The sequence below is a fragment of the Rosa chinensis genome, chromosome 2 (assembly GCF_002994745.2).
Source record: "Rosa chinensis cultivar Old Blush chromosome 2, RchiOBHm-V2, whole genome shotgun sequence".
Lineage (NCBI taxonomy): Eukaryota > Viridiplantae > Streptophyta > Magnoliopsida > Rosales > Rosaceae > Rosa > Rosa chinensis.
The window spans coordinates 13,698,318-13,714,525 of record NC_037089.1 but is presented as its reverse complement, the minus strand read 5'-3'; the positions used below and the strand labels follow the sequence as shown (position 1 = coordinate 13,714,525).

Below are 16,208 nucleotides of genomic sequence, written 5' to 3'. Positions count from 1 at the left end.
TCTATTGCTCTTCATTGAATTTTCCAGCTCAACCTTTGATCCATTGGAGAACTGTTTAAACAATACAATATCTGAATATCATGTCGGTGATGAGCTCAAAACCACATGCGCTGCTAGTCCCAAGCCCCGGCATGGGCCACCTCATCTCCTTGTTGGAGGTCGCCACCTGCCTAGCCACACATCACAACTTCCATGCCACGGTCCTCGTCGTTTCATCCAACACCTCTCCTGCTCTATCACAGGTCATCCAATCCGCCAAGTCCCGTAAGCTCCTTGGCATCATTGAGCTCCCAGCACCCTCCGGCCACGACACCAACGCCGCCGGTTCAGTTTTCACACACCTCCCAGCCATCATGCGTGATGTCCGACCATCTCTCCAATCCGCAATTTCGGCCATGGAGCGCAAGCCTAGCGCCATGATCGTTGATCTTTTCGGCACTGCAGCACTCACCGTGGCAGAAGAGTTCCGTATGCTCAAGTATGTAACAGTAGCCTCTGCTTGGACGCTAAGTTTGCTTTTGTATGCGCCAATCCTGGATAAGCAGATAGAAGGAGAATATCTGGATCAAAAGGAATTGTTAAACATCCCGGGTTGCAAGCCGGTTCGACCTGAAGATGTGGTGAAGCCGATGATGAATAGGAAGGATCGGGAATACGAATCCTTCATAAGAATTGGAAAAGAGATTACTTCAGTGAGTGATGGAATCTTGATCAACACATGGGAGGATCTGGAACCGACTTGTCTTGAAGCTATGAGGGAGCACCCGGACTGGAAGCAGATAACTAAGGTTCCGCTGTACACTATCGGTCCCATGGTTAGACTGGCAGGGCAGTCCGGTGGTGGTGGTCCGAGGAATGAGTTGTTGGATTGGCTGGATAAGCAACCAAGGGAGTCTGTGCTCTATATTTCATTTGGCAGTGGTGGGGTTCTTTCGGCTGAACAGATCACAGAGATGGCTTGGGGTTTAGAGCTTAGTAAGCAGAGGTTTATATGGGTGGTGCAGCCACCAAGCAAAGGAGGTGCTCAAGGCAATGACATTTCAGAGTATTTGCCTGAGGGATTCATGGCTCGGACTCATGACAAGGGTCTAGTGGTCACCACTTGGGCTCCTCAGTCGGAAATCTTGACACATGCAGCCGTTGGAGGGTTCCTATCGCACTGCGGTTGGAACTCAGCGCTGGAGAGTATACTGAATGGCTTGCCAATGATCGCATGGCCACTATACGCGGAGCAGAAAATGGTTGCTACACTGCTGGTGGAGGAGCTAAAGGTGGCGATTCGACCTAAAGTGTTGCCAACAAAAGCACTAGCAGGGAGGGAGGAGATTGAGATGTTGGTGAGGAAGATTACGGAGCAGAAAGACGGAGATGCAATGAGAGCAAGAGCTAAAGAACTGAAAGCAAGTGGGGAAAAAGCTCTCTGTGTGGGTGGATCTTCTTTCAACATGCTGTCTGAATTGTCAAGGCTATGCAAGATCAATACCGAACAGCAGTGCCGGACAGTAGGGACTGATCAAATTCTTGTTTAGGCGGTTTTTCGTGTTGCTAGTCTTCTTTGAGTGACTGATGGGATGTGAACTCAAGGGTTTCTTACAGATTCTTGCTGTATTAACACAATTCTTGCTTTAGTAGCCTACTTGAGGTCTTACTGTTCTAAAAACAAGAGGCTAGAGGTGTGTATAATAAGAGAGCTTTTTCCAGCTTTTAGTAACATAATATAGAAATGCTTCTATATGTTTAAATAAATATCTCAATAGAATGAAGGCAGTTTCCAAGAAATTTTCGAAAATACATAACATATCAACTATACCGCTTGCACTTTTATTTTTTCTTTAATTCAATATGAACAGATAACAAGCTCACAATATTCTTCCGAGAGACTTAAGAACGCAGCTCACACACTAATGGGTTCAGTGGCTTTCTTCAGCCATGCCTTCTCAGATTCATCCAAGTATGAGTCCAGAATAGATCTACAATTGGCATGGTAGGTGTTCAGCCATTCCAACTCTTCGGGTGTTAAAAGACCCACGTCAATTAACTTCCTCTGGTAGGGTGCCTGGAGAGAACAAAACATATCAAATATAGAAAAAGCCTCACAGCTCAACCCCAACAACAGCAATTTCAGAGAATCAGGTCAGTTAAAGACAAACTGACTAGGGGTAAATTCTCAATTAGTTTTAATACAAACCTTTAGCATAGCATTCAAACCATACAGTGCACTCATCATGGAAGGAGAAGAATTTAAGCCAGCTAATTCAATTTGATAGTGTGACGAAGCAAACTCATGCACAATTTCAGTTCATAACAATGTATGTACAAGTGATATGATTCAAAGTTTCAAACAAAACTGACATCCAACCATATAAGTAAGAAAAGTCAAAGAGAACAATCATGTTGCAAAATAATCACGACCTACCCATGTTATATGCTCAAATTGCAAGTAGCCCTTGTCACCAAAGTTGAATTTTGTATCAGCTTTCTTGATTATAAGCACGTTCTCCAGTCTTATACCAAAATTCCCATCTTCATAGTATCCAGGTTCTGAGGAATGCAGTTTCAGTGCAGCACAAAAGTATAATGGTTATGCACATAATTGAATAGGGCAGTATACTTGGAGCGTTAAATAAAAATCCTTCTATATTAGCATTTCTGTCATTCTCCATAGTATGTTTTCTTGCGGTTTTAATACTTCTTTCTTTCTTTTTTTCATTATTGGGAGAAGATTATTCTAAAACAGTAAAGAAATGTATACTGTGCCACTAACCATCTGTTACAGTCATGGTATCTTCCAGTGGGACATTTCGAGGTCTGAAGCTAATTAAATGAGGTCCTACTCAAATGAATAGAAAAACGGAAGACTCGTTAGTTATCTCAAATCAAACTATATATTCAAGAGCAAAGAATGAGGACTGTAGTTCATTATTTACCTTCATGAACATTTAGGTAAGATCCAATCCCATGACCAGTACCATGTCGATAATCGAGACCATCCTTCCACAAAGGAACTCGAGCCAGAATGTCCAGGGAATGACCTGTAAAAAACATGTGGACGATAAATGTGAATAAGATAACACTTGAAACAACATCTCATTTAAATTAGGGAAAAAAAAGTTAAATTAAGAACATGAATACCATTGGTTCCATTAGGAAAACGAGCATTCCCTAGAGCAATGTGACCCTTGAGGACCTGCACAGGATTAAGCAACTTTACAGTACCCCATGGGCTAAGTTGGCATGAAGGTTTTGGCTTTTGGGGGATAATTGTGAATCTGAATAAAGAACTCAGGATAAAGGTGAAAGTGTGAAACAGACTTGAGCATTGTGAATCTGAAGTTTCTTTAACATTTCATAAAAAGAAAAGACAAGAAAGAAAAGGATGAAACTCCATTTTTAGAGCATGCATATCTGATTGGTTTTGAACTGTAGACGGTGACAATGAATCATGTGTAGCAATGCATGAATGAACTAATACAAGATGTTGGCCAGTCAAAAGCATATTAAAGTAGGGAAAATGACACTGAAATCAGGCCCTCTACTACCGAATAACAAAGTGTCCTAAAAGAGAAATGAAAAGCACTTACTGCCGTATAGCATGCTTTCTCATGAGCTGAAGGTTTCCCGAAATGAACTGTCCGTGTTATGTCAGTTGTTCCATCCAGATACTTCAACCATGCCATCAATACCACCAATTAGCAAAACTGAAGCATGACAAAGTGTGTATAGTAGAATCATAAATATCATGAGTTTTCGAACCTGTGCTCCAGAGTCAAAAAGATATATGCGGTCTGGATCCAACTCAGCACAAGTTTCTGCTTGTGGTGAATAATGGATAATGGCAGCATTTGGACCAACGGAGGAGATAGTAGGAAAGCTTAATCCTCTAAAGTTCTGCAAATATAACGGAAAACAAGATGCTAATCATGTCAACAACCTAACATACCGGGGGGATATAGTACACATGTAATTAATAAATTATGCTACATATTTTATTTTCATAACCAACTTCTAAAATGTTGTGGTGCCACCTACTTAAATTAATTTTAAAAGCATATTACAGATAGAACCAAGATTACAATTATTTAAAAAAAAAAAAAATTCCAATGCATATGTACATCATGAGATAAAGTCATCCAAACAAAACAAAGCCATCAGTGTCAACTACCTCTTTTGATGCTCGAAAGCCTTCCAGCTTATCGCTTGCAGTCACCTCAGTTAGTTTTGCAGTTTTCCTGCCATAGTTTATTCCATCAACATGACAACATATGATGCACTTTACTTATATTCAGCAAATAAAACATTAAATGAGTCATACAGCAGTAACATTTTCCGAACATTCATGCATCAGTATCAGAAAGCTCAGAAAACTTTCCAAAGCTCATACATGCAATAGAACAGATACAATTTCTTTTACCTGAAGCAGTTAGTATCTACGGCATAAAGCTTACTGTTCAACTATCCTCATATCAGGTTATTCAATTCTGTGCTGGTTTCTTTATAATGGAAAGCATATGTTATGTGTTTTTGTTAAAATGAAAATTAGTACTTGCAAGTTTTAACTTGTCTTATTAATCTCTTACTAATATCTTCCTCCTCGTGAGAGATATGAAATTCAATCAGGAAAACAAACTTACAACTGTTTTTTCTTATCTGTTTCATCCTCCAAAAAGAAACCAGAAGCTCCATACATCTCCTGCATCTGCATTTTTTAAACAAGCTCAAGCATTCATATTGTTGCGGAAGTGCATCAAAATCAGGAAAACACACTTAGAAATGAGACGGTATATTCACATGCTGTTTACAAAATATAAGACACTGAAGCTGTCAGAGTCTACCTGTTTATCCAACCAGACATGATATTGCACAACAGCCGCACCATCTCGAATGTGAGCATTCTTTAACCCTTCCAACTCAATTGGGTTCTAACATTTAAGAGAAAACAGATGATATAAGAAAAAGAAAAACAAAGGAAAAAAAAAAAGAACTTAAGAAACCATTGGCAGAACAAATAGAAGACTATTTCCTACATTATGTAGAAAGTAAGCATTACCTTTAGAGCTTTTGCAAGGGCCAAAGGTGACGGCTGCAAGAGAACCTTGTCAGGATTTAGCTTTGAATACAAAGCATAACAGCAATAACCCGGGTCAGCCCATATGAGGTCATTATTACTTTCTTCTGCTTTGATTGTACCATTTCCTGCTATTCCAGTTTCAGTTCCCTTGCCTTGAATAGAAGGTTTAAGCTGATTAGATGCAAGCAAGCTGACATCTGCGCTCACTGCTTTATAGTCCCGAACTTCAATCCCGTTCGTTTCCAAGTATGAGTTTACCTATACAGCACAGGAATTTCTCAACTAAGTCTTGACTGATTGAACCATCAAGTCCACACTAGTACAAACTTGGAAAGGAAGACAAATATAACAAAACTAAGGACATCATAACCTTGTTCCGTGGTTTCAGTAATCACATACATAATTTGTGAAGGCCAATAGTAAATACATCTACTACTACAGTGTCTTGATAAGTTCAAACTTAAAACCAGTATTCACCACCATATGAATATTGCTTGAGAAGATGATGAAAATATATACATGAGTTAACTGACCTCAGATGAAACCTTCCTTTTGTCCACATAGAAGAACGCTGAGTTCAGAGTAACTATGGCAAAGGCATGAACAACTGGACTGTAATCAACATCAGTCCCGCGAATATTATACAACCAGCAAACCTGCAGAGTCATGACAAAATCAAAATCATATCTCTGATGTTCAAGAAGGTTCTTAATGCACAATATAAAGATTGAGCAAAGATATAAAGAAATAGACCAAACCAACTCACCTCATCAAGTGCTGAGATGATTATACTATGAGCTTTCACTTGGACGAGCTTTTTTCTCAAATCCTTCAACTTATCTGCTACAGAACGACCAGCAAATTCCAAAGGATGAATAACTACAGGATTAATTTCCTGAGGGGGCTGACTTTTCCAAACTTCATCTACCAAATTTGTGGAAGTTTGAACCAACTTCTGTTGATTCTTGACAAAAGCACGCTCCCATTTTTGTGCAGTGTCTACTGATATACACCAAGGGTCGATACCAATGGCTGAACCTTCAGGGAGATACTAACAGAAACAAATCATGAAATCCACTTAATTAGCCAAGAAAAACTAGTAAACCAGACAAAAATGAATGTATAAACTTGCTCTTTAGGCATTAATGATAGCCATCATTTACAGGCTACGCGTAGATAAAATTAAGCAAACACTAGATCAAATGAGTTTACGTATGATTCCAACAGGTCAAAAACAAGTTATAAGAAAATTCTAATAGCTACTGATTTACATTTCAAGCATAGAATTTTCTCCCGCTTCTCTACAACATCAACGAAAAATAAGATAACATTAATTATAGGAGTTACTGAGAGAAGCAGTGACTCACATCTGCCATCCAGACATCTACGGTAGGGTCTTCCCCCATTCGCATAAGCTGCCACTGGTCACTAAGCTGCTGCGTTGCCTGCAAAAAGTAACGGCCATCTGTCCATAACCGAGCTTCATTCTTGGTTATAAGCGCCAAACCTGAACAAAATTCAAAAGCACAAACTTGTGAATTCGACAAAAACTATTCAAAATTCTTCGCTTTATACACATTCAGAATACAATCGACTCCTTCAAATAGCATCAACGTAAATATAAATACAAGAAAACTGACCGGCGCTTCCAGTGAAGCCGGAAACGAATTGACGCCTTTTGTCTCTGTCAGAAACATACTCACTCTGCAATACAGCATAAATCAAGAATTAATTACTCGATAATCAAGAATCAAGCACGAAAAATTCAATCAAGAAAGGAAGTGATTTGCAAGATCGCGAATTTCAGAAACCAATGTAGAGATTAAAGAGGGAGAGACCTGATGGTAATCTTCGGAAGGAACAACCAAGGCGTCAAGAGGAGGAGAGTGAGACGCCATTAGAGACCTCAAAGCGCTCAGAGTATCCGCCATCTCTGCTCCAGTCTTGGTTTCGTTGAGAGCGAGTGTGAGATAATAGTATCGATATATTCAACTAGAAGAAGAAGCAATCGCATGTTATTTGATCCGTTAAAAACTGTGACGATGAATATATTGCTGTTTCCGAAAATGTCCTTTTGCTTTATTCGTGATACAATTAAAGACGGCATATTCTGAATGAGTATATAACGAAGAATTTACGCAACATATATTTACGTTAAAGATAAAACGGTTGCGGAAATATATCTGGGGTATTTTTGCTTTATATCTGGGGTAAAAAGGTCAAAGCTGGCTGAGAGAATTTACGCAACATATAAAAATTCTACCAAGAATAGGAATCTAAAAAGTTGAAGTCTAATGATATTTTAACACTTGAAGATATTAGATGAAAAATATATATAAAAGAAAAGCAATTAGATGAGAACAAAAATTTTAGGTAATTAGGTGAAAGATGTACAAATTTCACGGTCTGTATCAATGTTTTTAAATGTAGGAAAAAATTCAATAACACACTAATATATTTTGTGATCATTTGCAAATGCGAGAACCATATCCTACTGATTGAAAGGAATCTAATTGGAGAGTAGAAGTTTTTACGAGTAATCTCCAAAATCATGATTTTCACCCAAAATCGTAGATTATATAACTTTTTTTTTTTTAACAAAATCGCATATTCTTATTTTCTCACCAAATTTTTTTCACCTTCAACTAATGATTTTTAAGCAATTCTGAAAATGACAGACTTTTAAAATGTAGACCTGATTATTTTTTATGATTTCTTAAGTCAAAAAATCATTAAAAAAATTCGGATCAAGATTTTTAATGTCTATCAAAGTGTCAATTGAATAAGCTCCTAAAAATGTTGTTTTGTCAAGAGAATTGTGAATTTCATAATCCACAAGCTCCACATTTCTTTCATCATAAAACTACTCATGCAATTAGAAAAACATCCGTGCTTTTGGTGAAAAGGTGTGTATGCAAAAAGGAAATAGTTAAGGTATTTTGGATTGTGAAAGGAAAAGGTAAGAGAGGCATTTGAGGTATGAAAAGACAACTTAGAGCATTTTTAGCAGACTCTCTATTTTGGCTCCTTAGTTATTTTGGAATAGCTTTTTATTTATTTTAGCAGCCGCACTAGACTCCTAAGTGGCTCTGCATTATAACTTTTAGCTATCTCGCTTCTACATATAGAGAGCGAGATGAGGCTCTCTATAATTTAGAACATTCATTTTAAGTCATTTTTGTTATAAACTAGAGAATATGAGAGAGATATAATAAAGAAACAAAATGTAGGAGGAGGTAGAAGTGTCTATTTCATTCTCATTGAACCCTTTTATATAGGAGTAATGTTTACATCACAAGGACATAACTAATGAATATTTACAGTGGACAACCACATTTATATAATATTTATAACACTCCCCCTTGGATGTCCACCACTGAATGATATGGTGTTGGACGAGCTTAATGTTGCCTCGTCAAAAACCTTGCCAGGTAACAAAAACCCAGTGGGACAAAAACAACCATGGTCGAAGGAGAAAAAGAATACAACGCGCTTATGTCCGAGGTAGCATATTTTGAATGCTCCCCCTAATGAGAATCTCCATCTGATTGTTGCAAGCTTCAGTCATGTATGTAATAAAAAAACATGCACCATGTATATTAGATATGGTGTGTCGATCACATAGGTGAGACCATGTGTGCTTTGCTTAAAGGGGACTCATCATGAATTGCAATTCCTGCAAAAATTAGGGCATTACCAATAAAATTATGATATTCTTAATGAATCTTACCTGACATGATAAGAGTAGAACCAATTTTATTTGCTCAAATTATAGATAAAGATATTAGTTAAAGAATTACAATATAAAGGAACAATAATTGATACATTTACCTTTATCCGAGCATTGAAATTTAAGTATGACATACTTAGCCATAAATATCAATTTGTGTAATTGATAATTTCATATAGGCTCAATATGAGCTCTAGATAAATTCATAACTTCGTGAAAGTTAAAATATGTTGCAACATTGTAAGCATGATTCAAATTCGATTTATTAGTCTTGTCATAGTACTCATTGAGACAATAAGTCACTTTGACTGTAAATGAATGAGTATATATGAAACTTTAGAGTTTTTGATTCCATGAGTGAGCTTTAAGCTCTTTTATTCATGGACTTGCCTTTGGCAATATGAATCGGTCAAGGATTTGATTAAGCAATATGCTTATAATGACACATTTGGGGATTTGCTTTTAGTAATTTTCCTTTAAGATCTTCATATTATCCAAGACAACATGCCATAAGTCTCTCATCAATATAACACTGTACTTATAGAAAAGTTGTCTCTCATCAAATTCATTGGAATTGCCTCTTTCCAATTTGGCCAATAGTATAATTTATCGACACAATGAAACGTGGTAGTATACAACCCTTGATGATATTTAGTAGCTACAACAGATGAGATATTATCAATGATCATCAATTAGAGATCACACATTCAAAATATATGCATGCAGCTATAATAAGCTTATTCATATCAGGTACCTATGCCTCTTTTAGCATTTGTTGTCTCTCAAGGACAAATTAATTCAAGAATGTGAATCTTTGTATAACCTCATGAAGAGTGTTATAGGGCTTGTATAATCTTCCCTTATAGGGAGCTTGAAACATTGGACTTGGTGGCTATATTTCACATAAATTTAAGCGGTTACAATAGCGTTTCCTCCCCCTAATGGCGGGAAGACTATCTAGTTTGACCATTCGCAAAATATGCGTGCAAAAAATTGGATTTATGATATCCACTGGGGATAGCGAGCCCAAACCAAATTTTAGGTCAAAAAGATAACGAATTGAGATTTTTTCTCAAAATTAAAATGAGACATGGTGGATAGATATTACATACCAATGCATGTCGTTTTTCATAAACAATATTGCTCCCCCTAATGGCGGGAGGATTGTCCCATTAAAGTGACAACTCGCAAATATGAGATAAATTATAATTTCCGTGTTAGGATGGTTTGCAACTGTTGTTGTATTATACAACAATGTAGAGTATGTATATAGATGAGTCTACATGACATAGTAATGACACATTAGTCACACCAAAATAAATTTATTTGGCTCAATGAAAATTTTAGTTCATAATATAGTATACAGTAGTATACTTATAGTTGATTAATACAGATTAATTTAGGTGAAAATTTCATCACCAATATATGTAATGGTATTCCATATAGGTAACATAATACGAGCTTAGTTGGAGTCATCAATCAAGATCTGCAGCTCTTGAGATGATTGTTACCTTAGCTTTTTGAAGCATCAATTGTGAAAAATAATCAACAATTGCAATGGATCATGTCCATAGTTGCATTATATGCATGCAAGACAACTATGTTTGTCATTATATTTATCATGAACATTCATGGTTCAAATTGAATTTATTAATGAACACATGGTTCATATTATTGTTTGACATTGAAAACAAATGTCAAAATTATATACTCAAATTTCGAGTCTGGGACAGTAGTCCATATGGGCATAAGCATATACTCGAATAATAATAGATTTAGGAACCATAGCCCTAGCCTCATACTCAAAACATTTGGTTTGAGTCTTCACAATTAGAAGCATGTTCTAAAAGTGGAGTGAACAGAGGTTCACATGTACTCATAAAGAGAATGGACAAAGGTCCTGACATAATTGGAGATCAAGAAACAAGAGGTTTCGATCTATTTGATTGTATAACAATCAGTGGAGGAATTTTAAGTCTTCATATAATTGGATCAAGAAACATGTAGTTTTGATCTTATTAGAAATTGACAACTTTATGTCAAATTATCAAATAATATAATAATAGGAAATCAAAATGAAGTCATCGAACTTATGAAAATACATACCTCGATTCTGTTGGAAACATAATTAACATTGTTGATACCAATATGTGAGTACCATATGCCAAAAATAGAGCGGTACTCATTTAAAGTCAATAATTGATACATGCATTAATATAACATTATAACAAAATAATTGAAAATCCATTGTAGTGTAGTTGGTTAGGATATTTGGTTCTCACCCAAAAAGACCTGGGTTCAAGTCCCAGCGATGGAAAAATAATTTTGTTATTTTTTCACAAACAACATAATCATATGAGGTAGATATGACAAAAATAATCATAAGACATCATGATCGAATAAAATAAATAACTATGATAAGTATCAAATAATGGCAATAAAATGAGTTACTTATAACAATAATTACTGGAGCATGGTAATAAAATTAATAATAAAATGAGTTATTAATAACAATAACTACAAGATAATGGAAATTAAAAATATTATCATGATAATTGTAACTCTTGCAACAAATTCTCATGACAAATTCGGTTATGAAAGAATTGTAATAAAGGTAATTTAAACGTAATAAATGTGATTAAACAGATAAAGATAAGGAAACGTAATTATGTTTAATCAGTGACAAAACATAGGCTTAAAATGACTAAATAAAATAAATAGAGTCAAAAATAAGCGCCTAAACATAGGCTAAAAATTAATTGGTGTCAAGAAAACCGCCGTTGATCATGTCATCAATATGTTTTCCATTGTCCACAAAAAAAACCAGAGACTTTGAGCTTGTTATATGTATAGCGGAATTGAAAATCATATGTATAGCGGAATTGAAAATCATAATTTTAGTTGGGAGGTAATCATATGTATAGCGGAATTGAAAATCAGAGACAGATTTAAAGTTCTGAAGGCGCAAAATGCGTCCATTCATATCGTGCTCTAGATAGAACAATAGTTTTCTGGTGAGCAAATCAATCAGCTAATGATTGCCAAATTTCAAGTGGATCTTTTACCATAAGGTAATCATCTTTTAGGATCTTATCAAGATGATAACGCAAGAAAATCATAGGCTTGGCGTGATCTTGCACAGATGACTTATTGTCAACTTTGATGGTATTTCCAAGGTTTTTAGCCATAAGGTGAATTTCAGCATCAAATAGTTCTTGCCAGAAATTTTAAGAAGATCAAAGTCCAATTTTGTTAGATGCGTCATCTTTCTACAAAGAGAAAAGATGAGATATATTAGGATTCATAATTATTAGAACAGTATGTTCTATGAAAAATTCATATACGAAACAAAGGTTTCGAAGAGTTCATAAATATGAACAATGGATCCCATAGGGAACACACGAGAAAAACATTCATGTGATGTTTATAGAACCATAGGTTCTAAGACTACTCGGTCAGAGGACTCAAGTCTTGAGCAATGGAACATGTAGTTCTTATTGTCGTATATGAAATATAAATTTTCAATAATTATATCATATAAAATATACATATAAATATATGTAATTGATCGCATAAAGAAAATTGATAGTCATCTAGGAGAGAAAGAAGAAAACTCATAGATCATTAGCCTTTGTCATAAGCAACTATGTTGTACCATAAGCTTGCGGATCATCATGGAGTTCAAAGAAGAAGAAGAAGAAAAAAAAAAAAGAGGAAATTCATGCTGATAACGTGTTATAAACTAGAGAATATGAGAGAGATATAATAAAAAAACAAATACAAGTGTCTATTTCATTCTCATTAGAGCCCTTTATATAGGAGTAATGTTTACATCATAAGGACATAACTAATGAATATTTACAATGGACAACCACATTTATATAATATTTATAACAATTTTATGTAATTTATAAATACATTTAAACTATTTAATCTTCATTTAAAAAATAATATAAATTCAAAACTAGCTAAAATAAAGAGCACTGATTCAAATATATTTCTAAAGTAGCTAGATAAAATGACTTTTTAGCTATTTTAGCTAAAATTTAACTTGAAAATGATTAGCATTGCTAGATGCTCGTAGTTGATGGTTTTGGTGAAATGGTGTGTCTACAAAAACAGAAATTGTAATTTGTAAAGGTATGTTGGATTGTGAAAGGAAAAGATGAGAGAGTCATTTGTGGTATGAAAAGACAACTCAGAGTAGAGTCGTTCTTACTCCCTCCCTACCCTCCCTCTTGAAGAAGAAGATTTAAGGAGCCTCTAATTTCGTGTTTTTAAGTTCTTCCTAGCATACAATCTTAGAAAATAAGAATATGATTACGTGGAGTTGATAAACCAAAACATTAAATATAAACAATATTCTCTCTCGCATTCCATCTAAGTAAATGGACTTTTTATATTATCAGCCTCTAAGAGACTGAGATCGGTACGGTAGTTTTTTTTTTTTTTCTGATTGAGGAGAAAAGAAAAAAAATTACAATAAAAAAAAAAAGCCTTTAAGGCAGCCAAAATTTTTCAGATTCAGATTGAGAGCCTGAGTAGCTGCAGTTGAACCACAACTTTGGAGAATGGAGATTATATATATAGCCACATGAAATAATAGCGCCCGCAAAAGATTTGCTTCCCAGAAAATATGGAAAAAGGTGATAGAATCAAAGGACGAAGCAAGCAGCTTAATATTGGAGTAGATAGAATCAAAGGACCGCCAAAAAATTTGATCAGGTCCAGTAGTTACTTAAACACATCAAACAATAAAACTAATCCGTTGAAAAACCAAAACATAAAATATCTGGATTCTGGACATTGTTGATTGTTGGCTATGTCTACACCAAGAGTTGCTTCACAAGAAAAGCTATCTGCTTTTAAACCATAAATAATGTCCATAAATTTCCTGATATATCGATAACGCAAATTCATCCCAGCTTCACCATCTTTATATCAATTAGTATTCAATTTCACAGGAAAGAAAGGTTCCTCTACTAAACCAGTATCGATCATCACAAATTGTCAGAAAAGATTAATAAAGTCATAAACAGTGGCTTGAGCAAAACTGGAAAGACAGGGAATTTTCTCATATATCGAGTTTTAAATGGTATGAATTACACGTTTAAGAAATCAAGTATACACACAACCCACAGATTCCCAAATTATTTTTGCCATAATCAAGCAGAACCACTTTTAACCATTTACAGCTTTTTGAACAGATAACGAAGTAAAGATGTGAGAAAGAACCAACACTGTAAAGAACTGTAACATCTTCCAGCAATGAGAAGAATGAGAAAGTGCCAAGACCAATCACATGAGGGATATATTTGGAATGAAAAAAAAAAATGAAAAAACACAAGTAAAATGATGGCACACAAAGATGCTAAAATCAGGAATTCATTATCAAGCTTAGGCAAGCTTCTTGACTACTGCTGCCATATACTTCCCTTGATGCTCTGCAAGCCCCAACTCTGTTTCACTTGGCCGTCTTGAGCCATCGCCAGCAAAAACACCAGCACCATATGGAGAACCGCCTCGTACTGAGTCCATCTTGAACATGCCAGCTCCAAAAGTATACCCAATGGGAACAAATAGCATTCCATGGTGTGCTAACTGGGTGATAGCTGTCCAACTGCAATATGCAACAGCACAGAAGACTAAATCTACTTTTCGCATCACAAAGGAGTAATTTTACTCTTACGGACATAAGCAGAATCACATTTACAAAATATCTCATACTGTTTGAGACAATTATCAAAAATAAAGAAGCATTACAGACAAACTTTCAGTATTTTAGAACATGACATGCATCTTGCATTTGTACTATATTCAATTTTCTAGTGGTAACAGCACATTCAGCCTTGCTTAAAATGTACTCTAACATATATTAACAAGTTAAACCCAATTATTCGTTTTTACTTCACCGTGAAGCTAAGGACAAATCATCTCTTCAAATGCACATTGGAAAGAATGTCACCCTAAAGACTCGAGCTTTGTGGATCAAAGTTTGACAGGAGTTCTTTGCAGCAATCAAGATCAAATAGAAGAAGCACTAGAATTATACATTTTCAAATGTAACCTATGAAATATTTCAATTATAGATCAAAACTTCATTCTCTCAAACAATGAATGGTTATATTTGGCCAAAAAAAAAAAAAAACAATGAATGGTTATATAAAAGCCGAATTCGGCTTCTTTCTTACACAGAACAGGAGCAACCTATTAAAGATCATGGCAATACTCATACATTATCATCCATTGAAAAACCAAGCTTGCAAAATCATATGCAGAACCAAATAATAAACAAATATAAATTCACAGTCAATGGCATTAAACAATCGGGAATCAAAATCTTACGCTGTGGTTTCTTGGCCACCTCCTTGAGTCCCAGTACTAACAAAAAAGCCGGCCGGCTTTCCGGCGAGGCTCTGCTCCTTCCACAACCCTCCGGTCGAGTCGAAAAACGCCTTCATCTGCGCCGCCATGCACCCGTACCTCGTCGGAAACCCGAACAGCACCCCATCCGCCGCCGCCAACTCCGCCGCCGAAATCTCCGGAATTCCGTCGTCCTTGGACGGCGCCTTCATCGCCTCCAGCACCTCCGCCGTCAGCGTCTCCGGCACCCTGTACAGCACCCCCTCCACTCCCTCCACGCCGTCCACCCCCTTCTTGATCCTCCTCGCCAGCTCCTCCACGTGTCCGTACATCGAGTAGAACACGATAAATATCCTCAATTTCGCCGCCGCCGCCGCCGGATGCGACGCCTCCGAAATGGCGTCGTTTTGGCCGGAATCGGGAACGACATTGGAATTGGCGGCGGAATCGGCGGGAATAGGCGCGTCGCGTGAGCCGCGCGTGGGGTCGTCGGCGGCGTCGAGTACTCCGGACGGGACCTTCTTCTTGCTTGGGACGCAGCCCCCGCCCTTTCCCATCTTGAAAGAATAATTGAAGATAAGGTCTGCGCCAAAATCCAAACACGAATTTTTGAGTTTTCTTTACAGTCAGGCGCAGACTTCTTTTTCCCAAACTTCTAAAAACTTCGAACTGTAAAATGATTGATTATAATTATATTTTTGCACGGCACCACGTGGCGGCTAGAGCTGCGTTGTAATTTTTTTGTTTTTTGTTTTTTTTTTTTTTTCAATCTGTTTTTATGATAATCTTGACTCGTAAAAGGCCTCGAGTTTGACTCTCGTAGTCGCTTATGATCAAGAGAAAAATAAAAAGTGGTTGTGTATGATGAGGATTACTCTTTTAACATTGTGCTATTAGCCACCTATCAATCATTAACGATCTACCTAACACTTAATGATGATTAATCAGATATAATGAATATGCCAATAAAGCCGCGTTTTGCCACTAGAACATTCCAAGGAATAAGAGAGGACACCGTTTACTTGATGTTGACATTGTACCTACATG

The 16,208-nt window shown here is 36.4% G+C and overlaps 3 protein-coding genes and 1 non-coding gene across 4 annotated transcripts; 2 read left to right on the top strand and 2 right to left on the bottom strand.

Moving 5' to 3' along the window:
• The first annotated feature begins 7 nt into the window (after positions 1-7).
• On the top strand, positions 8-1,726 carry LOC112186486 (anthocyanidin 3-O-glucosyltransferase 5). The gene has a single exon (XM_024324933.2). It carries the CDS (start codon positions 81-83, stop codon positions 1,527-1,529), a length of 1,449 nt encoding a protein of 482 aa, XP_024180701.1. The 5' UTR covers positions 8-80; the 3' UTR covers positions 1,530-1,726.
• Positions 1,727-1,734: 8 nt separating this feature from the next.
• On the bottom strand, positions 1,735-7,085 carry LOC112186485 (aminopeptidase P1). Its single transcript, XM_024324932.2, has 16 exons — positions 6,907-7,085; positions 6,709-6,772; positions 6,436-6,575; positions 5,835-6,119; positions 5,602-5,724; positions 5,048-5,326; positions 4,833-4,919; positions 4,632-4,696; positions 4,163-4,229; positions 3,754-3,888; positions 3,582-3,662; positions 3,133-3,187; positions 2,928-3,032; positions 2,765-2,830; positions 2,417-2,541; positions 1,735-2,056 (listed from the first exon to the last, which is right to left on the bottom strand). The coding sequence occupies exons 1-16, from the start codon at positions 6,997-6,999 to the stop codon at positions 1,895-1,897; spliced, it is 1,932 nt and encodes a 643-aa protein (XP_024180700.1). The 5' UTR covers positions 7,000-7,085; the 3' UTR covers positions 1,735-1,894.
• A 3,956-nt stretch (positions 7,086-11,041) lies between these two features.
• On the top strand, positions 11,042-11,115 carry TRNAE-CUC. The gene has a single exon. It is a non-coding gene; the product is annotated as a tRNA-Glu (tRNA).
• A 2,730-nt stretch (positions 11,116-13,845) lies between these two features.
• LOC112187431 (probable NAD(P)H dehydrogenase (quinone) FQR1-like 2) lies at positions 13,846-15,834 on the bottom strand. Its single transcript, XM_024326209.2, has 2 exons — positions 15,144-15,834; positions 13,846-14,418 (listed from the first exon to the last, which is right to left on the bottom strand). The coding sequence occupies exons 1-2, from the start codon at positions 15,716-15,718 to the stop codon at positions 14,196-14,198; spliced, it is 798 nt and encodes a 265-aa protein (XP_024181977.1). The 5' UTR covers positions 15,719-15,834; the 3' UTR covers positions 13,846-14,195.
• Positions 15,835-16,208: the final 374 nt, after the last annotated feature.